This window comes from Podarcis tiliguerta, assembly GCF_965153285.1.
Source record: "Podarcis tiliguerta genome assembly, chromosome: 8".
Lineage (NCBI taxonomy): Eukaryota > Metazoa > Chordata > Lepidosauria > Squamata > Lacertidae > Podarcis > Podarcis tiliguerta.
The window spans coordinates 3,146,473-3,169,638 of record NC_139541.1 but is presented as its reverse complement, the minus strand read 5'-3'; the positions used below and the strand labels follow the sequence as shown (position 1 = coordinate 3,169,638).

General features: G+C 46.3%; 2 protein-coding genes across 3 annotated transcripts; one reads left to right on the top strand and one right to left on the bottom strand.

Moving 5' to 3' along the window:
• Positions 1-525: 525 nt before the first annotated feature.
• LOC310684111 (UPF0561 protein C2orf68 homolog) lies at positions 526-5,545 on the bottom strand. Its single transcript, XM_083454570.1, has 4 exons — positions 5,156-5,545; positions 3,715-3,830; positions 3,333-3,484; positions 526-1,608 (listed from the first exon to the last, which is right to left on the bottom strand). Exons 1-4 carry the CDS (start codon positions 5,266-5,268, stop codon positions 1,486-1,488), a joined length of 504 nt encoding a protein of 167 aa, XP_083310696.1. The 5' UTR covers positions 5,269-5,545; the 3' UTR covers positions 526-1,485.
• A 1,738-nt stretch (positions 5,546-7,283) lies between these two features.
• On the top strand, positions 7,284-22,166 carry USP39 (ubiquitin specific peptidase 39). 2 transcript variants are annotated; one of them, XM_083454041.1, is made up of 13 exons: positions 7,284-7,600; positions 10,558-10,627; positions 11,101-11,195; positions 12,294-12,430; positions 12,787-12,939; positions 14,153-14,378; positions 15,339-15,416; positions 16,546-16,613; positions 17,315-17,503; positions 18,913-19,055; positions 20,949-21,084; positions 21,285-21,371; positions 21,747-22,166. In XM_083454041.1, the coding sequence occupies exons 1-13, from the start codon at positions 7,402-7,404 to the stop codon at positions 21,795-21,797; spliced, it is 1,632 nt and encodes a 543-aa protein (XP_083310167.1). In that variant the 5' UTR covers positions 7,284-7,401; the 3' UTR covers positions 21,798-22,166. The 2 variants fall into 2 exon arrangements, 1 of the variants encoding a protein (XP_083310167.1); XR_014514505.1 differs by having other exon boundaries at positions 7,317-7,600; positions 18,913-19,586; positions 19,682-21,084.
• Positions 22,167-23,166: the final 1,000 nt, after the last annotated feature.

Below are 23,166 nucleotides of genomic sequence, written 5' to 3'. Positions count from 1 at the left end.
ACCATGGTGGTCACTGCCTGAACCTTGGTGGACTGGCACTGCACCAATTCAGGCAAGTCGAGCGGCTGGGCCTGAGTCTTGGCCTCCAAGTCCAGTTTCCAATAATACTGGATTGCAAACACCAAATGTTGACTATGGAAAATACACGGAGTATTCATGATAATGAAATTCCATTATTACCCCCCTCTCTGCTGTGTGTTTGTGTGCCTCCACCTCAATTTTATAAAATCCCTTCTCCTTTTAGAACTAGCTACTAGGCTAGATGAACAAGTAGCCTGCGCTGGCAGAAATAAGCTTCCTGTGTTTCTATAGGCAGCTAAATCTCAAAGCAGATTTATGGAGGATGCTGTAAACTAGATACTGCATTATATTTGAAATATAAAAGGAGACAAAGAATTGCATCAGGAAACATAGGCAGACAGAAATATATTTTCCTTCCAGAGGAAGGGTCATGGGAGGATCAAAGCCCTTAGAACAAATTCCAGGATTCTGTTCTTAGCTGCAGCAAAGGACGAATGAGAAACAGCAAGTTGCATACGTTTATTAACAATCATGTGGCGTGTTTTTCAGAAGATTTGTTGATGAAAAGAGCACTGCACAACAGCATCCCTAGCCCCAAGAAAATCCCGCCAAATGTTGGATGAAACCCAGTCAATTGCCCATATCCTAACAACATAAATGAAAGCTAAAAATCAACCTATGCAGCCCTATTTTGAGGGGAAAGAGTCTACAAGCAGAAAAAATATGCTGTAGAAAGGACATGTCTAATTCTGAACAAGGCTTGTTGACTCCAACAGCCCCCCTGAAGTCGAATACCTTCTACATAATGCAGCACAAGGACCAGCAGCCCTCCAGTGCTCTTGGAAGACTGACTTGCCAGCCCCACCAGAGAGATGCTGGGTCAAATCACAATCACCCTAAGGCATTCCAGTTGTAAAGTTGTTTATATCTCCTGCCCAGACAAATTGCAGGGAACTAGTAAGTGCTCACCCAAATGCTACGACATGGGTTCAAGCACTTTTCACCCACAGAAAGATTGCTGAGCAACAATATGAAATGTCCCCCTTGGTATGTATTCACCTAATAGCTAGAGATACAACAGCCAGCAGTTTGGCTAATTCCAAGAGAGGGCAGACAGAAGGTTTGGTCATGAGCCAATTGCCCAGGGCTATAAAAGAGACGTCTGACCAAGTTTCAACTGGTCTGCTTCTTTCTGTGTAGGTCTCCAAGAGAACGCAAGCTGTTCGCAAAAGAGATTCTCCTACTGCTCCTCCAAATCACTCATCCAGGGCGCAGTGTCTCAGCTGTGTCTCAGGAGGAGGAAGCTACAATGGCCAGACCCACCTTGTGCCAGGGTTCAGCTAATTCCCTGCCCCTCTTAAAGGCTTCAAACCAACAGCTATGGGACATGTCCCACTGGCCCCTTCCCAGAAAGGGTTTCCCAGCTAAGCATTAGCAAACAGCACAGGCCTCCAGACGAGTCCCTCAGCGCTTCACCCGCCGCTTCTCCAGCTCCTCCTGCACCCGCTGCCTCAGGGCCTCACGCATAGCTGGTTCCAGCTGGTTCTGAGCACTGACCTTCTCGGCTACCTCATCAGGGTCATTGTCCTATGGGAAAGAAGGAAAGGCCCCATTAAAATGGCAGGTTCAAAACATCTACATTACCATGTGCAGGGAATGGGAAACCACTAGGGAGATTTCCGAAAGCAAAACACTTTGCACTCCACCCCATGGCTGAAAAGCCTGTAAGCTACGGCTGCCGTATGTCCGGATTTTGCTGGACATTACCAGGATTTCAAAGGTGGAATTGATGTCTGGGGGGCGTTTCCGAAAGGTGGCACTTTGTCCTGGATCTTAAGCAAGTCAATCGAAAAATCACGTTTTTTTGGCATTCTAGGGTTTTCCTTAAAAAAAGGTCAGTAATTTTGGTGGTTTCACAAAAAGAAGCCCAACCATTTTGGGGTGTCCTCGTTTTATGTAAGCCAGCCAGCTTCCTAAGTACTGTTGATTTTGTAAGCTTTCCCAGGCAGCTTGTTTCTGCCATATACATCCACTTTCTATGGCTTTGAATCTTCTCTTCCATTGTTGTTTTTAACTGCTTTGGAACTATTTTTACCTGTTTTATTATATTTCATAAATCACCTTTGGATATGTGTGGAAGGTTATTAATACATAATAACTACAGGCATGCCTCCATTTACACAAGTTCTACTTGCGCACAACCGCACAGACACACAGTGCTGGGAAAGAAATAGAATCATACCAGAAAATGACGGAAGAGAGCTGGAGAGTCCTCATGACTCATGAGGAAACCCTCCTCAGACCTGAAGAAGACACTGTGGTGGAAGAAGCCCCAAACAGGCCTGGGGTGCAGAGGGGCTTTATTTAGGCTGCTCGGCTTCCCTGCCTAACAGCTGATGTGTGGGGTAGTGCAGCTGCTGCTGCAGTTTTCCCGCACATCCTTCAGCAAGCTCCAGAGCTTCAACTCTAGATATTTTTGTCTGGATTAGAGAGAACAGGGGAGAGGGAGGTGGAGAGCAGGGGAAAACAAGCATTTAAAGTCTTTATGGAGGGTTCTCCCTATGTTGTGCGATTTCACCTACATGCACGGGACCCGGAATGTAGCCCCATGTAAAAGGAGGGATGCCTGTACTCTTGAGTGGAATGAATGCATTTCCTGGGTGATTTGCAAACTTCTGTTTGAAGTGCACTATTTTGGCCTAACTTTGTCAAGCTTCTGCATGACAATCTATTTTTAGTAACTTGTAACTGTAGTTTACTTTCGTAAATGGAATTAACATAGTTACTGAACTTGTGTTACTTAAGTTATATTTTTTATTTTCATTTAAGAAAAGAAGAATAAAATGATGGTTCTACACAGCAGTTAATATATAACTATATTCCGCACAAAAATCCCACAATCTCAAAACCAAGATCTTAAGATGTACATATTTAGGCTCAGAAGCAAGTCCCTTTTGTTCCTTGAAAGTGTGCTTAAGGCTGTAGCTTTCAATTAGCAAAGTCTTTCCATGCAGTACCATTTAAAATAGGTCCTACTGGAATCAACCTTTAAATTATTAACTTCCCATTTCCTCCATTACTGAGACCCATCCTTTAAACAGAAATTTCATTTTTTCCCCCAGATAGGGCAATCCTTCAGTTTACTCTTTCTTTCATTCATTTTATTTTGTGTTTTAGCAGTAAAAATGCAATGAAATTATTAAGATAAAGAACAAAGGACTATGGATCTGGAGGAAGAGGCCAGGCAGCAGACATGATGGCAATGCAAAAGGAAACCCAGGTTTGCCCCAGCATGTCACCCAGTCACGTACCTGGTGTACAACAATGGAAGTGATCTTTCCACTGTCAGCCTCATATTCCAGGCAGAAGAGAGCTGGTCCAGAAGAGAGCTGGTCTGGTTCTGTACTGGAGCTGCTTTCACTGGATCCCTCATACTCCAGGCCAGATGTGGTTTCAGCTCTACCTGAAAAGCAAAGAGGAAATGGCAAGGGAGGCAGCTGTTTGCCTTGCTGTTTGGCATCCACATATAAAATGTGGTCCCAGGAAAAGGTATTCCCATCTTGGCCCCATCAGCAGAACCTTCAAAGGGCCCTGTTCTTTGAAGCACGGAGTATGGAGCCCTGACATCTCCCTTTGCCAGAGTAATTGTTGCAACAACAGAAACATGGGAAGATGGCTGGTTGTTTAACTCACTTCTCCGGCAGGGGTGATAGACCTGCTGATCTGGTTTCTTGGGCCTGGCTGGGGCTGGTGTATGCCTCTTCTTTACCTTTTCCTTAGCTTCCTTCATCTCCTTATCATAGTCGTCCCTGGAGAGGAAGGTGGGAAGACAACACAGTCTTTTCATAAGACACTTTCGAGGGTTGAAGAAATGCACAATTGATGGGAAGAAATCTCATGTGGTACTCCAGACCTGTCAAATAGTCCCGTCTCCTCACCAATAAATCCTTTAAAACAATTTCATTTAATATTTTTATTGCTAATATGTCAGCTTCATTTATACCCAACCCAAGTTTGGCCAAAACTTTGTTCCCTTTGAGCGCCATCCTGCAAACAGTTATAAAAGGAATTAACTTGTCAGTTGATACATTTTATTATTGCAATAATCGATTAAGGTTTTGCAAGATGAGCACCATCTTTCCCTCCACTGGCTATGAACACCCAAAAGAACCCTATAGGACACATGTTCAGAGACCAATCCAAGTGATTTCAATAAACTTACTCAGAGTCTCAGATAAATGTTTTCAGAAATGAAACCTACATTTTTGTTTTTACTATTTAATAGCTGTGTAATTCTCTGCATGTGTAGTTAGTAGTAAAGCCCACTGCATTCCACAGGACTTGCAACACAATCCTAACCATGTCTACTCAGAAGCAAGTACTACACAATTCAATGGGGTTTACTCCCAGGTAAGTGGGAGCAGGCTTGCTGCCTTATTCCCTCGGATTTCTAAGTAGGATTGCAGTGATAGTACTGGACTGGATTTTAGTCGTGCTTTTTGTATGCAGACAGTTCCATTGTTTTAGCAACAGCAAAAACTGCAAAAGAAGACCAATGACTTATATTCCATACATACCTAGAGAAATCAACATAGGTGAAAGATAAATATCTCACTTTGATTTTGAGAAAATACTGACCTACCTAACAGGGCTGGCATAAGTTATGGAAATACCACCTGGAAAACGCAATGATCACCAAAAATGGAATTATTCAAGGTGGTGTTATTTCTCACACACTGCAATAGTTAACAATAAAAAGAAGGGAGATGCAGCACAACCGAAGAAAGGTGTGGTCCTCATCGTACCCCACATCCCTGCGAGTGAGACCCGGAGACTGAACCCGAATCTCCTTCTTTGCCATGAACTCACCCAAAGAAACACTCCCGGTGGGACCATGACCTACTTTACGGGGTTGTGGGGAGTATTCAAACACGACCGGCCTCCCAAGCCAGGTCTCTTAGCCATGGCTTTCCTGCTGCTGCTGCCGCCGTTCCTTCGCCCCCCAAGAAGGGAGGGAGGGCGGCCGGCGGGAGCAGCAGCAAAGCCCTCCTGGAAGTGGGGCGGGCCTCGGCTCGGACACGCGGGTCCGGGGCTCCGCGCTCCCCACTCGGCCCAGGAGCTCCCGCGCCGGTACCTGGCGATCTGGTTGCGCCGGATGTGCCGCACGAAGCCGTGGCTCATGTCCAGGCGCCCTCCCGGCCGACAGCTGCCCCAGGCCGGGCTCTCCCGCGTCCCCGCCGCGTCCATCGAAGCCGGCCCGCCTCCCTCTCGGCCTCCGGAAGCCTCCGCCGCGCCGCCAGGCCCCCAGGGAGGCCTCCGCCAGGCCCGGCGCCGCCTTCTCCGCTGGGTGGCGCGGGCGGCGGGAGCGGGGAGGGAGGAGCCCCCGAGCCGGCCGGGCCGAGCCAGGAGCCCCCGGGCCAGCCCAGAAGCGCGGCAGGCCCTCGGGGCAGGGACCCGCCTCCAGCAGCCGCGAAGCCAGCGGGTCGCGAACTTTCCCCCTCTGGCCCGCACTTTCAGAACAGAAAGCTGCTTCTTGCGGCACAGCGAATTTTCTCAGGGGTAAGAAGTACAGCATCTTAAAAAGTCAACAAAGGTCCGTATAGTTAAAGCCATGGTTTTCCCAGTAGTGATGTATGGAAGTGAGAGCTGGACCATCAAGAAGGCTGATCGCCGAAGAATGGATGCTTTTGAATTATGGTGCTGGAGGAGACTCTTGAGAGTCCCATGGACTGCAAGAAGATCAAACCTCTCCATTCTTAAGGAAATCAGCCCTGAGTGCTCACTGGAAGGACAGATCCTGAAGCTGAGGCTCCAGTACTTTGGCCACCTCATGAGAAGAGAAGACTCCCTGGAAAAGACCCTGATGTTGGGAAAGATGGAGGGCACAAGGAGAATGGGACGACAGAGGACGAGATGGTTGGAGAGTGTTCTCGAAGCTACCAGCATGAGTTTGACTAAACTGCGGGAGGCAGTGGAAGACAGGAGGGCCTGGCGTGCTCTGGTCCAGGGGGTCACAAAGAGTCAGTCATGACTAAACGACTAAACAACAACAACAACAAAAATACATTGGATACAACAACTAGTGCTGCTTGATTGACAAAAGTATCCACTTGATGCTCTTGCTCCCATTTTCAAAAGATATCTCTACATATTGTGCAAATAATAATAATAATAATAATAATAATAATAATAATTGATACTTACTATACGCTACACCGAAATATTTAAATGTTTATTTGAAACTTCCACACTTCACATCCTCTCCTGCCTCCTCTAAAGCAGTGGTGTCAAAGCGGGTGGTGGGTTTACCTAGAGAGGGACATAGGCATAGCGAATTTAGCTGCCCCCCCCCTAAATCCATAAAAATGCATAGCTGAGGTTATGGCCCCCCGCAACAAAAAGCTTGCGCCCCCCCAATCCTGGATACGCCCCTGGGGGGTAGCGCTAAGGGGCAAAGGGACGCTGGAGGTATAAACGACAGCCAGGCTGTGAAAAGCTGGTAGCCCTGGATCGAGATCATCACTTTTGTCAAATTAAACGAAATAATTTTATTGGCTATTGAAGAAATGTGTGCAATTAATTGCAACTGTTTTTGAGTTTTGTCACGCTGTTATCTTCCTTAGGGGGTCGTGCAAGGAAACCGCTATTCTAAAAGATGCTTTTTACAGGGTAAGGCCCTGGGCGGGGAGTTGAGACAGTCAAGGGTTGAGGACGGTGGCCCGAAAAAAGTTTGGGAGCCACTGCTAGAAAGGGCCAGGCGCTGCAATTGGAACTAAAGCGGCTGACATCTAGACTAGTGCAAGCGCAGCAAAATGCTGCAGCGCGGAGAGCTCCTGTTCCGTCCCTGTAGCCATTAGTTTTGCCTTGCAAGCAAAAGCGCCAAAGGGCCTTTCATGCAACGCCTGCAAGTCTTAATTTATTATGACAACGTTAGCCCTCCGCTTTTGCTAGACTCCAGCAGATGCAGCTTTGAAAGACGAGCAGGCAACTTCTGGGAGGCTATTCATAAATATTTTTGTGAATAAAATAAACAAACAAATAAGAGCACTGGGTAATGCAGCCCACGATGCACTGCCAATTGCTGCTGGCCTTCCGCAACAGAGCAGATGTGGGCGCCCATCTCACTCCGGAGCAAGGCTGCCTCAAGCCACGCCCACCTGAGCAAACGCGCTTCCGATGCGCCTGCGCAGCAGCTCGGCAGAAGCTGCAGCAAAGGGCAATGAGTGCGCATGCGCAAAGGAATGGCGACGCGCGTCGCGGACGCTCTCTGAAGTGACGCACGTAAGACGTAGACGCGACCGTTGCCTCCACGTGACGGCAACAACGGCGCGCCGGAGGCTCCTCTGCGCGTGCGCCCGCGAAGGTCGCGCTTCCGCGGCGATGTCCGGGCGGGTGAAGCGGGAGCGGGATTCCCGCCCGCTGTCGGTGCGGAGCTCGCAGTCCAGCCGCGCCCCGCCAGAGCCGGGCGGGGAGGGCGGCGCGCCTCGGGGCCTGCGGGTGAAGCGGGAGCCCGCCGACGAGGAGCCCCGGGTCAAGCAGGAGCCCCTCGACGAGGAGGACGACGACGACGAGCCCACCGGTGGGTGCGGGGGGGGGGAGGAGCCGCCCGTCCATCAATCAACGCGCGCCAACCTGTGGAACTCACTGCCACATGATGTGCGCCGGTGGCCGTAGAGCAGCTGCTTTGCCTGCAGAACGCCCCATTCTCGACCCCCAGTTTTAAGGGTTTGGCGGAGGAAAGGGGGAGCTGCTTCTAGGGAGCTACTGCAGTCTGAGCAGGGAAGAGGTGGATGGACAGGTAGCCTGGGTGTGAGACAGCTTCCAACATTACTTGCTGGTATCTGGAGCCTCGCTGCACAGATGCACTTTACTTCAGAGTAGTGGACGTTTAAGGGCAGAAGGCATTTTTGCTCTGCTTGTGAGCTGCCTTTTTGGTTGTCCAACCAGCTGAAAATAGTGTGCTGGCAGCTCTCCAGGGTTCCACACACGGGTCTTTTCCAGATTAGGTAGAGATCGAATTGTCTCTGAGTTATGATCTCTCCCTGCAACCTAGCCACTCTATTGGTAAAATAGAAGCCGTAGTACAGTAGTTGCACATAGTTCTGGCTGACTGTGTGGCTTAATACAATACAGTTTGTAAACCACTCATAAATTAAAAATGTCAGTCGGTGCTGATGCCATGTCTGTAAATATCAAGTCTTTGGGTATTTCATAAGTTGCCACTTAGTCAATATGAATTGTTTTGCTGTCATTACTCCTTTATGTGACCCCTGTGTGGAGTTACAGTTTGTCAAGAGTCCCAGTTGATGAAACACTATGTATGCTTTTGAATTCTACACAACTCTTTATTTAATAGTGTGGACAGATAGAATCTTTAAGCTTACAGGTGAAAGTCGAAAAATTAGAATATCTGGAAAAGTTCATTTATTTCAGTAATTCAACTTAAAAGGTGAAACTAATATATGAGATAGACTCATGACATGCAAAGCAAGATATGTCAAGTCTTTATTTGTTATAATTGTGATGATTATGGTGTACAGCTGATGAAAACCCCAAACTAACAATCTCACAAAATTAGAATATTGTGAAAAGGTTCAGTAGCTATTCAATCCATAACACCTGCAATGGGTTCCTGAGCCTTTAAATGGTCTCTCAGTCTGGTTCAGTAGCAAGCACAATCATGGGGAAGGCTGCTGAGCTGACAGTTGTACAGAAAGCCATCACTGAGACCCTCCATAAGGAGGGAAAGCCTCAAAAGGTAATTGCAGAAGAAGTTGGATAGTCCCAAAGTGCTGTATCGAAGCACATTAACGGAAAGTTCTGTGGAAGGGAAAATGTGGAAGAAAAAGGTGCACAAGCAGCAGAGATGACCGCAGCCTGGAGAGGATTGTCAGGAAAAGACCATTCAAACTTTCACAAGGAGTGGACTGAGGCTGGAGTTAGTGCATCAAGAACCACCACACACGGACGGATCCTGGAGATGGGCTTCAAATGTTGTATTCCTCTTGTCAAGCCGCTCCTGAACAAGAAACAACGTCAGAAGCGTCTTACCTGGGCTAAAGAAAAAAAGAACTGGTCTGTTGCTCAGTGATCCCAAGTCCTCTTTTCTGATGAGAGCAACTTTTGCATCTCATTTGGAAACGAAGGACCCAGAGTTGGAGGAAGAACGGGAAGGCACACAATGCCAGATGCTTGAAGTCCTGTGTGAAGTTTCCACAGTCTGTGTTGATTTGGGGAGCCATGTCATCAGCTGGTGTTGGTCCACTGTGCTTCATTAAGTCCAGGGTCAACGCAGCCGCCTACCAGGAGATTTTGGAGCACTTCGTGCTTCCTTCCGCAGATGAGCTTCATGGGGATGCTGACTTCATTTTCCAGCAGGACTTTGGCACCTGCCCACACTGCTAAAAGTACCAAAACCTGGCTCAATGCCCATGGGATTACTGTGCTTGAATGGCCAGCAAACTCGCCTGACCTGAACCCCATAGAGAATCTATGGGGCATTGCCAAGAGAAAGATGAGAGACATGAGACTGAGCAATGCAGAAGAGCTGAAGGCTGCTATTGAAGCATCCTGGTCTTTCATAACAGCCCAGCAGTGCCACAGGCTGAGAGCATCCATGCCATGCCGCATTGAGGCAGTAATTGATGCAAAAGGGGCCCAAACCAAGTACTGAGTATATATGCATGCTTCTACTTCTCAGAGGTCCAATATTGCTCTATTTGCAATCCTTGTTTTGCTGATTTCATTTAATATTCAAATTTTGTGAGATTGGGGTTTTCATCAGTGGTACACCATAATCATCACAATTATAACAAATAAAGGCTTGACATCTCTCGCTTTGCATGTCATGAGTCTATCTCATATATTAGTTTCCCCTTTAAGTTGAATTACTGAAATAAATGAACTTTTCCACAATATTCTAATTCTTCAAGTTTCACCTGTATGTCAGGCTCTTCATCTGGTTAATGCCAAGCTAATGATCAATACTTGGCACAAGGGTTAATGACAACAATTGAAGTGGTTGATGCTTTCATTCTTAGATAGTTGCTGTCTTAAACACACACTACTGTGATCATGTATTCAGTATTAGGATGCTTATTGACAATTATTGAAAGTGCATCTTTATCCCACTGTAAGGGGTTAAATTGCATGAATAAAGGTCTAAACCCCCTTTTGTGCTATCTTAGATAAATTTGCACAGGGGATTCTAATACACTGGTTGTCTGTTGCTGTGGTGTGTTTTTATTCTGCTATTAGCTTCTTCTGTGTCACTTTGCTGCTGAAAAGGGTAACCAAGGAAGCTAATCAATACGAATAATTATTTGGCCAAGGACAAGTTCAATTTTCAGTAGTTGAAATTACTGCATATTTTAAAACTACTTCTGTATGCTTTTTATTCTTTCATGCTAAAGACTCCAGCATATCTCATATATATATATTCATTTAAATTTAAGTGTGTGTGTGTGTATCTATATCTATACATATATCTATAAGAATGTCAGTATAGCATGTTTCTTGTTTGGTCCTCTCTTTCAGTGAAATATGGTCGATTCGACCCAGAGGACCGACGGAGCAGGCACTGCCCATACTTGGACACCATAAACAAGTCAGTATCAAGATAAAGCAAAGCCGGGAGCAGTATATATTGTAGCAATGCACATGCAGAGATTTAAAACCATGCTGGTAGTGGTGAAAAATTCAAATAGGCAGTTTGCAACTTTAGCAAAGATGTAGAATTTCTTTAAATGTTCAAACTATGGGGAACAATTAGTAAACTAAACAAGACTTACTGAAATATATGTAATATTTACTTATTGGATCTAAATTGAGGTTGTTATGGGTTATGTACACCATGGTACAGAAACACTTTAGTCCATTGTATGTTTATACAAAGCAAAGGTGGCTTTTTGTCCACAAGAAAAACCTCCAAACTCAACAGCTGAGCAGTACCTTTATAGCCCAGGTTTTTTTGTGTAGTGTCATGTGGACCATGCTGGCTTCTTCCTGGATTAAGTTGAATAGTGTTTGATTGGGGTATCTGTCTGGTGGGATTAATTTACCAATGTTCTGCCACTGTAGGAGCGTTCTCGACTTTGACTTTGAGAAGCTGTGTTCAATCTCGCTCTCCCATATCAACGTTTATGCTTGTTTGGTGTGTGGGAAATATTTTCAGGGTAAGTATGCTTTGGCATTATATGCTTCCTTTACAGACAGAATACCAGTTCAGTACGACTACACTACCTCTGTGGCAAATGAACCTGGGACCAAACTAGCAGGAATAGTTGTAATGTGAAATAAAGACTTTGTGATCCATGCCTTGCATGACGTTACTGCTAAAGTGGCTCTTATGATCAAAGAGGTCTCACAAATGAAGCTGGGGTGATGGTGATCTATTGTAATCTTTTTACTATACTGCTAGAAGCCTGCGGTCGTGGAATAAATTGATCTGCTGAAATCAGCATTTGAAATGCATTTGAAATCTACCCTTGGTTGGTCCTTCAAGTTGGCTGATCACAATGCTGCAGTGGCAACGGAAGTCAGAGGTGGCAACAGTCCCATCAGGGTCTAGATGTCAGTCCTAGCAACTCTGTGCCTCTCTGGTGCATAATCCCCAGCCTTCCAAACCTCCTTTGGCTGCCCCTCTACAAATAGGTCTACTTTTCTCGTTTCCTCTTCACTTCTTCATCTCTGTCTCAACTATCCATTGCAGTCCAGGCCATTGACTGCCCTGGGCCATTTCCTTTAGCCACGCTTCCATTGCCCAGGCTCGCTGGTGCTCACTTTTCCCCTCACTTGCACAAAGTCCTCCAGCCTATTAAACATGATGCATCTTCTCTCAGTTCTTTGTTGCCTCGGCCCTTTTTCTGAAGCTTCATTTCCCAACCAGCTTGTTTCCGCTTTCTGAATCCTTGCTGCGCTCTTCCTTCATCTTCCTTGCCTTTGAACCTCCTCACTATTAATTTCCTTAAATCTGGACTTCTTTCAAGTCCACAGCCTACCTTTGGGAGGTTTTAAACCTAACCAAGCTGAAAACTTTCCCTTCCATGTGGATTTGAAGTTATTTAGTTCCCAAAACAGCTGGTCATTCTTTGTCACCAGCTAATTGTATCACTGTGGCTTTACTACCACAAGCACAGTATAATACAGATAACAAATAGCCATGGGTAGTTCTTAGGATTGCTCAGGGAAGTTCCGTTGCTAGAAGCCACTACTGCAATCCTGTCTTATTCACAGTTTGTTTGTTTCTTGCTTGCCTCCTGTCTTCTTTGCAGGTCGGGGCTTGAAATCCCATGCTTACATTCACAGTGTACAGTTCAGCCATCACGTCTTCCTCAACCTTCACACCTTGAAGTTCTATTGTCTTCCAGACAACTATGAAATCATTGACTCTTCACTTGAGGATATCACCGTATGTTGTCTTCCCTATGAAGGATGTGGGGGGTGGAAACAGTAGGCTCTTGCCAGACATTGTGACTCTGCCACATTGAGCTTCCGTGTGCTATTTCTGCTGCCACCAAGCCTCGTTTCAGAGGCAGTTTTTGTTGTGCCCCAGAAAGTTGTCTTTACCTGAGCATGTCTCACATATGTCTGGAATGGAACTTTAGAGATACGTATTTTTGTAGACTTTGTTTTAATCTAGTAAGAACTAAGTCTTAACTAATTCTTTTTTATTAAAAAGCCTTCATCTTAACATAAAGCTCAAGCCGGAATTTTCAGCAGCATATTCAGTCCTGTTTCTCTCCTCCCCCCCCCCTCCCCTCACAGTATGTCCTGAAGCCCACCTTCACCAAGCAACACATTTCCAACTTGGACAAGCAAGCCAAACTCTCTCGAGCCTATGATGGCACCACATACCTGCCGGGCATTGTGGGATTGAACAACATCAAAGCAAATGATTATGCTAATGCGATTCTCCAGGTACTGTGACATCTTTGAAATGGAGAAGAGGGTGATACTTCAGTGAAGGTTTGGGAGGTTTGATGGCCACACATTAGGGAAGGTTATAATAGTTGGGTTTTCTGCCTTGTCAGCGGGGAAGGGGGTCCCTTCCAAGCCTATAATTCTAAGTATTGAAAGTACACACAGTAGTCTTAGCCAGCTGTCAGAAATCTGTTCTGTTTTCCAAAAACTGCTTTAGTTCCACAAGTTTTCTTTTGAGAATGGAATCGTTTTTCACAACTCTCCTTTTTTCTTGGAAGCATTGAGTGGCTAGGAAATTCATCACTATAACGTCAGTGTAAACTTCTCCATGTAAAGGAATTTTGCTCCATTGTGTTGCTGGGATTTGCTTGTTGACCTGACCCCGGGTCAGAGACAAAATGCTGAGGCCAAAGAATATGCAGTATGGTTTGTGTGGTTGTTTACGTGTCTAACAGCCTGGTGAACCCAGACTATCTTCTTCCAGATACGTGAACATCTTATTTGCTTGTATCTGACCTGTTGGTGCTACCAGCTCAAATACAGACACTGAATTCAAGATAATGGGCAGGGTGGGTTTGGGCATAGAATTATAGAGTTGGAAGGGACCATGAGGAATCTTTTGCACTACATAGGGCTCTAACCCATGGCCCTGAGGTGAGGAGTCTCATTCACTACCAGCTGAGCATGTTCAGTTTGTGCCTGGCAATCATCGTTCATGCCTTCATAACAGTTACTTAGTGCTACTATTTTCTGATTGGTGCCTGGCAGGATTACAAAATTTAATGTTGGAGTTCCTATAATTCACACATTAAAATAATACAATGGGTGAAAGGGAATAATCCAGCCTTCCCCAACCTAAGCCTTTGAGATGTTTTGGACTATAACCCTGTATCAGCCCCAGTCAGCATGACACTCTTTCGGCCCACCATCATACAACACTGCTGGCTGGGGCTGTTGGGAGTTGTTGCCCAAGACATCTTGAGGGCATCATGCATGGGAAGACTGGAATACACAATGCTTAAAATTAAATAGAGCAAGGTGATGTGGTGGACTTGGGATGGCACTCTGATATTTGTATTGTATCTTAAATTAACTGAGTGGGTTACAAGATGTTAAGATTTTTAACCTGATAAGGTTTTGTGGTGGTAGAGGCTGTACTTTGACATAAGTGGAGTATTTTGTCCCTGATCTTTAACCTCTCCGTGCCTAGGCCCTGTCTAATGTCCCACCACTGCGGAATTATTTTTTGGAGGAGGAGAACTACAAGAATATCAAGCGCCCTCCAGGAGACATCATGTTTCTGCTGGTTCAGAGGTTTGGAGAGCTCATGAGGAAACTATGGAATCCTCGAAATTTCAAAGCTCACGTCTCCCCCCATGAAATGCTGCAGGCTGTGGTTCTCTGCAGCAAGAAGAACTTCCAGATCACCAAGCAAGGTGGGACATGGGGGGGGGGGGGGAGCTTATTGTGCTCTGCTGGTACTAAGAGATTAGAGGAACGCTGCGGTGGCCACCTTTATCAGATGTAGCTACTCTTAAATACAGTGGTACCTCGGGTTACAGACACTTCAGGTTACAGACTCTTCTAACCCAGAAATAGTACCTCAGGTTAAGAACTTTGCTTCAGGATGAAAACAGAAATTGTGCGGCGGCAGGGCGAGGCCCCATTAGCTAAAGTGGTACCTCAGCTTAAGAACAGACCTCCAGACCGAATTAAGTTCTTAACCAGAAGTACCACTGTAGTGGCAGGCAACTCTCTAGAGGGTTTCATTTATTTTAATGGATTTCCTCTTCCTCTTCCTCCAAGGAAGTTGCACAGTACCTGATAAGCATTTCTCATTATTTGCCCTCCCCACATTCTGAACGCTCCTTCTATGACCTCTGTCCATAGCTCTAGTGGTTTTCTCCAAACTGTTGTCTGCCTTTTCCACCTTCAGCTCAACTCAGCTGTTGCTCCACTTTGTCAACCTGCTTTTCACCCCTCTGTACCCCAGGCCCTTTCTCCATCCCACTCAGTATTTCCTTCCTCTTCTTGCATGGCTGGATGCCTCTGGAGAAGAACAGGAGTGTAAATAAATAACAAGAGGGGGAGGACTTGTAAATGCTGAGCGCCTTGGCCCCTTCTTTTGCTAGGACTGAAGCTCATGATTGCCCACCTCATAGGAAGGAGGTTGGCTTTTAACTGTAGAGCAGACTTCCCTGCCTCAGTGCCTTCCATTTGCTGGCTGGGCTGATGGGAGTTGTAGTCCAAAAGATCTGGTTACAGAAGGCTGCTGAAGAGGTGAGAGTCCTTGTGCGAAGCAGTGTGCTAGACTTACAGCCCTGCTCTACCTCGAACTGCCTTCAGAAGTTGCCACTTTTTCATGCTTTTCATCTCCATCTTTTCCCTTGTTGCAGGTGATGGGGTTGACTTTCTATCCTGGTTCCTGAATGCCTTGCATTCTGCTCTTGGGGGGACAAAGAAGAAGAAAAAGAGTAAGTAAAAGAGGTTGAGACCCCTGCAATAACCCGTGTGCTGTGTTTCAGATATACATACAGCCGCTCAAAATGCAGGAAAAGATACAACATCATTAAATATGTATGGAGTAGTACAGGTAGCCATTTGAAATCAGGCAGTCAAAACTAGATGACCTGGGTGATTTTTTTTTATTTCTTAAGTATTCACCTGAGCAAAGGGACTGTCAAGTAAGCTTCCCTTGGGAGTGAGTTCCAGAGGTGGGTGCAACAACCGAAAAGGACAATCTATTTACACCTTTCCACAGGTGGGACCAGTGGGAGGGTCCCTGAGTGCCTTACTACAAAGAAAGTTTACATGGAAAGATCACGTTATTGAGGAATCCTGGTCTTAAAGCATTGAGAGCTTTGAAATTAAAGCCAGCACCTTGAATTGGGGTTAGAAACAGACTATGAAGCTGATTGAAGACTGGCAAGATGCCTGGCATCTGCTCTGTCCCAGTTACTTCAGTGTACAGAAGTTCAGGCACTAGCTGTAGCTTCCAGACGGTCTTCAAGGGCAGTCCAACAAGCTGGGCTTTGCAGTAGTCCAAGTAGGACAATATCGTACAGTAATTGTGGCTAGGTTACCTCTGACTAGTAGAAACCATACCTGATGAACGTAAGCCCAGAGGAAGGGTCTTCCTTTGTCCAAGGCCATATGTGCTTCTAGTGATATGGCTGGATCCAGTACCCCTTCCCTAATTGGAAACCTGCTGTTCAAGGTGTCAAGTGCAACTCCAATCCAGAACAGGCTACACACCATCTTCCAAATCAGATGATCATTTCCCAGATTCTCAGGATTGAGCTTAAAGAAGTAGATGCTTACACTGATTTTGCACCCCAGTTCCATTGGTCGCCAGTTAATGAACTGGGATAAATGTGAAGGGCTGGCATTAACCTTTAATGTCTTTTTCATTGCATTCATTGCTTTTATCCCCCTTTTCCTTCCTGAGAGAACTGCAAAGCGACTAATGGCAAACAGAAGAAAATGGAACATAAACTATTAGAATAATTAGTATAACAAAGAAGCATATATATCAAACTTTGAGGAGGTTGGGCAAGAAGGGATGAAAAGCATTTTCCTTTACTTTGTTCTTTATGTCTGTAGCCATTGTGACAGACGTTTTCCAGGGCTCCATGCGGATATTCACCAAGAAATTGCCACACCCTGATCTGGTAAGTTCTTTATTGTATGGGTTAGATTCTTGATTACAAAAGGGAAAAGCACATGGGGTCGGGAAAACCTTGATGGTGAGAGGTGACTAATGCTTGCTGAGCCTATCACTGCAGGAAAGTGCATTGTAGAGTTTAAGTAGTGACACAAGCAGTCCTAAGTTTGTGTTTGACCATGTAGATCAGTGGGTTCCGAAGTGGGCAATACCATCTTTTGGGGAGAGTGGGGTTACCATCTAATGAAGAATAAATAATGAGGCTACATGGAGGCATAGGTATAGATGGCTATCAGACTTTGAATAGCTGGTATCACTGGATCAAGGTCATCAGTTTTGTTGAGTTGATTAAATTAAATAGGTTTAACTCAATTTTTAATAAATGTGCAATTAGTTGCCACTGTTTTGAATTGTCTTACAATCTTTCTTAGTGGGTTGTGCAAACTACTATTCTGAATAATGCTTTTAATAGTATAGGAGGCACTGGGGGATGAGTTTATGGAACTAAGGGGGTGGGGTCCCAAAAAGGTTTGGGAAACACCAGTGTAGGCAGTCAGTAAACACTTCTGTATATTTCAAAGTCTGGTGGCCTGAAGGTTCCTCACACTTTTCTTACTGGAGCCTTGCATCCAGCTGTGTCTGCCACAAGTCTTTTTCTCCTGCACTACCTGCTTTGTTTTTCTCATTCTCTGTGTCTCCCTCTCTCAGCCAGCAGAGGAGAAGGAGCAGCTGCTCCAGAATGACGAATACCAGGAGAAAATGGTGGAATCCACTTTCATGTATCTAACCCTGGACCTCCCCACGGCTCCCCTGTACAAGGATGAGAAGGAGCAACTCATCATTCCCCAAGTACCGCTTTTCAACATCCTGGCCAAGTTCAACGGAATTACAGAGAAGGTAACTATGCATTCTCCCCTCTCTGCTTCCACACCCACATCCCAGTCCCCGCAACAAGGAGGATCGGAGCTGGAAGCCACAATCCAGATTGACAGGTCTGTGGTGCTGACTTCAGGCATCACACCTTCCAAATGTTGGTATCGTGACACTCTCATTAATCAGTGGAGAAAAACGTGGCTTGAAAGGGGGAACATGAGACTGTGTAGGATGTAATAATAAGAAGAAGAAGAAGAAGAAGAAGAAGAAGTTTTTATTTATACCCTGCCCTCCCCAGCCAAGGCCGGGCTCAGAGCGGCTTACAAGCAATAATAAAAACAAGATGAATGATTACAACTTAAAAACAAAAGTAAAATACAACATTAAAATAATGGAACATTAAAATATTAAAATGTAGCCTCATTGCAGGAGGAGAAGGAAAAGAAAGAGAGGGAGGGAGGGAATCAAATTGGCTCCAAGCCAAAGGCCAGGCGGAACAACTCTGTCTTACAGGCCCTGCGGAAAGAAATCAGATCCTGCAGGGCCCTGGTCTCATGAGGCAGAGCGTTCCACCAGGCCGGAGCCAGAGTTGAAAAGGCCCTGGCTCTGGTTGAAGCCAGTCTAACTTCCTTAGGGCCTGGGACCACTAGGGTGTTGCTATTTATGGACCTTGAGGCTCTCCGTGGGGCATACCAGGAGAGGCGGTCCCGTAGGTACGAGGGTCCTAGGCCGTGAAGGGCTTTAAAGGTCAAAAGCAGCACCTTAAATCTGACCCTGTACTCCACCGGGAGCCAGTGCAGCTTGAAAAGCACTGGGTGAATATGCTCCCATGGCAGAGACCCCGTGAGGAGCCTCGCTGCAGCATTCTGTACCCGCTGGAGTTTCTGGGACAGCTTCAAGGGCAGCCCCGCGTAGAGCGAATTACAGTAGTAGATGCAATCAATAAAATAACAAGGGAAACAAAGGGCACTGGGGTGCAGAAGGGAGGAACAAGCTGACTTTTATTAGAACAAAAACCCGAGAAAGATCCCACAAAAAGGGAATGTTGAGGTTTTTGGTGAGAGAACTCTTGAGATTTGGATTCCCATTTGGGGGAAGGGCTCACTTGGGGCAGACTTTGCCAGCCATGTACCCTCCAGATATTTTGTACAGCTGTAAGAAGGGAGCCTGGGGTTGATGGAGTCATAGTCCAAAGCATTGGGAGGGGATGTCTAGAGTGGGGAAGGAGGGCCCTGGGCCAAGCGGGGATTATCAAGGGAAGCCCAGTGTTCTAGTTCTGTCTAGTTTACTTTTCTCTGACTTAAAAGTGGTTCTTTGGGTAGATGCAGGGCAATCATGCTAGTTGAAAAGAGATCCCAAAGTTGCAGAGTTCTGCACAGTGCAAGATTCCCTGAGAAAAGTATGTTTCCAAGCATTGTTTTTCTCTCCTTCAGGAATATAAAACCTATAAGGAGAACTTCCTAAAGCGCTTCCAGCTCACCAAGTTGCCTCCTTACCTCATCTTCTGCATCAAGAGGTTCACCAAAAACAATTTCTTTGTGGAGAAGAACCCCACCATTGTCAACTTCCCCATCACGTAGGTACTGCCTTTCTCTATGGGATGCGACCGTGACCTGTGTCCTGGTTTGTCTTCATGAACTTGAGGTGCTGTCTGATGCGAAGGCTCCCAGAGCTCCCTGCAGATATCAGTGTTGAGTTAGTCCCTGCTCTCAGACTTACACTCCAAAAGACAAAACACAGAAAGGAAAATGGCTTAGAAGGGAAAAAGAAAACTCAGGCACTTTTTCTTACAGTTCTTAAAATGACCAGTTGCCATTGTGTTGCTTTATACCAGGGGTCAGCAACCTTTTTCAGTCGTGGGCCAGTCCACCGTCCCTCAAAACATTTGGTGGGCAGGACTATATTTTGAAGAAAAAAATGAACTAATTCCTATGCCCCACAAAAACCCAGAGATGCATTTTAAATAAAAGCACACATTTGTAAAAACACGCTGATTCCCTGACCATCCACTGGCCGGATTGAGAAGGCAGTTGGGCGGCATCCAGCCCCCAGGCCTTAGGTTGCCTACCCCTGCTTTATACAAACCTAACCCAGCCTGATTCTCTTAGTGTTTTGGACTACAACGCTCATCAGCCCCAGCAAGCATGACCATGCTCCCATCAGCTCCAGCATTATATGGCCTTGCTTGCTGGGGCTGATGAGATTTGTAGTTGAAAACACCCGACAGCATCAAATTGCGGAAGGCCTCTATATTGAGGCAGATCATTAGTCAGTCTACAAAGCTCACTCCATTGGCTCTGGTGTGAGAGGTCGCCTCCATCAAGCACCTTTTTACCCCTGAACTGTGCCAGCAGCTGGCCATGTATGCCATGTTTTTTAGACTGTAAGCCTGTGGACAGGGACTGTCTTATTTTGATTGTATGTAAGCTGTTCTGGGAGCCTTTGGGGATGAAGAGCGAGGTACTAATGCTCTAAATAAATAATACCTGGAGATGCCAAGAATTTTAATTTCCACTTTTATTTCAAGTATTTGCACACCACTTTTCATCAAGCTGCTTTTCATCAAGCTGTTTGGCAGGGGCACTGACGTTCTCAGTGTAGTGGCAGTGGGGGGCATTACTGTCAGGAACCACCATTACTACCACCAAGTCAATAGCTTGTTTCTCTCCTTTCTGCAGCTGCCTATCAATTCAGAGGCCAGAGAGCCATTTGCTGGAAGTAGTGACAGAGGAAACCACTCGCTGGCAGCCCACTTTGGGGTGGGAGAGAGCAGCCTATATATCACCCTCTTAGCCCCTTCTTTAAAACTAGTTTAGGGCAATGGCTCTATATGTGATTGTACGTAGCTCGTGGCACAGACTTTGCCTCTTACTGTACACTTCTGAGTATCGCCTACAGCATTCTGAGCAAGGTCTCAGCAGGAGTGAGCCTTTCCCGCATTTCACTTTTGTTAGTCTCCTGGTTCTCACAATTTTGACCCATCCCATGCTGGCATCCAAATAATTGGACACTGGCTCTTGAAACTGTCAAGTAAAGGAGGTCGTACCTTCTCTCTGTTTCCTGTTTCTTTCAGCATACAAACCTATTTATTTGTTACTAACCCTTGGACGTTGCAAACTTTGAACCAGGCTATCAGACCTGAAGCAGAAGGCGCTCTATTTGGCAGGGGTCCACACATTTTGGCTTGCTTACTAGTCAAAGTGTGTAGCTGTCAACTGCCCCCTTCCAGTGGGCTTCTCCCATGCAAGTGTGACTTTTGCAGGATGCACTGCAGCAGCTCAAGTGGTGCCTCCCCACCACCACCACCACTCGAGCCCAGCAAGCAGGATTTCAGGGCTGAGCTTGTTGGGATGACCATTCAAGGCTGGCAGGCAACTTTCTGAACTGTATGGGCCTCTGCCTTTCAAAAGGGAGGCTGCAGGCACTCCTGTATCTTACAGTTTCTCACTTGCCTCCCTTCCTGCTGTAGGAATGTAGATCTCCGGGAATACCTGTCTGAGGAAGTGCAGGCTGTACATAAGAACACAACCTATGATCTCATCGCAAACATCGTGCATGATGGGAAACCAACAGAAGGGGCCTACCGGATACATGTATTGCACCATGTGAGTCTTGGGTCCATTGCACCATGTATTGCACCACGTGAGTCTTAGCTCAGACTTGGTCTTGTTGACTCCTGAGATTTTGAAAGTGGCATTCAAAATGCAGCTTTAACTTGGTCTGAGTTCCAGCAGCAAACTCTTTTGCCATTTGTTCTCCTTGCTAGCCTATCTCCTGATGTGGCTTTCCTTTCCTGGTGTTGCAGGGCACAGGCAAGTGGTATGAGCTGCAGGATTTGCAGGTGACAGACATTCTTCCCCAGATGATCACCCTCTCTGAGGCTTACATTCAGGTTAGTACTGGGTTTTGAAGGGAGCTCTGGTTTTGCTAGGTAGTGAAATCCCATGGAAACCGCCTGCTGTGCCTTTTGCCACTGTAAGGTCCCAGGGAGCCCTCGAGCACAAAAAGGCCCTGCAGGGTCCCAAGACAAGCAGCAATGAGGTGCCTGCTGGTGACATCTCCCTCTGTGTGCAAGCTTGCAGATTTTGCTGTTGGGGGTAAAGCATAAAACCTAAACAAGTGGGCTGGAATCAGTCTGGCTCTAACAGGAGTAATTTCTTTACATGGCATCAAAAAGAAGCCTGAGTGCATTTGCACAAGCAGCTGAAGTAGACAACAAAGTTTGGTTGCATGCAATCTCTGCTTACAATGCGTTTCGATTCTGTAGATCTGGAAAAGACGAGATAGCAAAGAGGAGACCAACCAGCAAGGGGCTTGAAAAGGGAAACGGAGAGCGCCAGAAGGATGCAGATGCAATCACAGCATCACCTCTACTGTGAAATGGAGACTGGTGTTTGGTGTTCGGTCAGTCAAGCTGGTGTTGTCTTTTAGAAGCCTCTCTCTTCCTGTTGCTGGCTCTGTTCATGTTTTCATTGGAGAAGAACTAGCAAGAAGACAGGGCAAGAGTGTATTTTCTTGACTTCTTTGGGCACAGCTAACTCTGCATCCCATTTCCTTCTCCAGCAAGTCTACCTAGTGCGGAAATCAATTTCAGGGGGCGACAGAAGAAGGCCTTTCCCTTGTGTTTTGTTCAAGGCTACTACTTCTGAGTCCTGTGTGCATTAAATGTGTATACTTGGTTTTCTAATATGGTATGCCTTTTCTCCAGAGCAAACTCTTTTGCTGAAAACTGGACTAGCATTCAGCAGAAATGGTCACATGATGAGCAAGTGCACTGATGGCTAAAGTGAGTGTGGCTGAAGGGCGAAAGGGCCATGTCCTCTTATTAACTTCATTTGCATCAGTGACATCCCTAGGCCATGTCCACTCTCTGTAAAAGGTAAAGGTAAAGGTACCCCTGCCCGTACGGGCCAGTCTTGACAGAGTCTAGGGTTGTGCGCCCATCTCACTTAAGAGGCCGGGGGCCAGCGCTGTCCGGAGACACTTCCGGGTCACGTGGCCAGCGTGACATCGTTGCTCTGGCGAGCCAGAGCCACACACGGAAACGCCGTTTACCTTCCCGCAAGCGGTCCCTATTTATCTACTTACCCCCAGGGGTGCTTTCGAACTGCTAGGTTGGCAGGCGCTGGGACCGAACAACGGGAGCGCACCCCGCCGCGGGGATTCGAACCGTCGACCTTTCGATCGGCAAGCCCTAGGCGCTGAGGCTTTTACCCACAGCGCCACCCGCGTCCACTCTCTGTAGTTGTTATTAATTTCCACCCCTTCCCTCCTTTGCCACAATAGCTTCCCCTTAATGTACTGAAGCAAGATTATGATGGCAGGTGGAGAATGAACACTCTGCCTTCACCACCATCCCAGTCAGGTGCCACTTCCACTTGGAGGACCACCAGAAATCCCTTTGGTGGCCGCTTATGGCCTGCAGGCCACAGTTCAGCCACCTGAGTTGGAAAGTAGCACTTCACTTGGACACTGATTTTGCTAATAGTTACAACTTTCATACAAGAGTTCTAACCATCAAGTAGCATCTCAGAACTTGTGTCTCACTGAGGTGTTGCTAACAACAAATGTTTGAATTGATGATGCTTGAAAACTGGAGCATGGTCTTCTGGTTCCCTTTGCTGCAACAGCTTCATGCTCAGACACGTATGAAATTAGACCAAGAGTTTGACCATAGTATCCTCCTG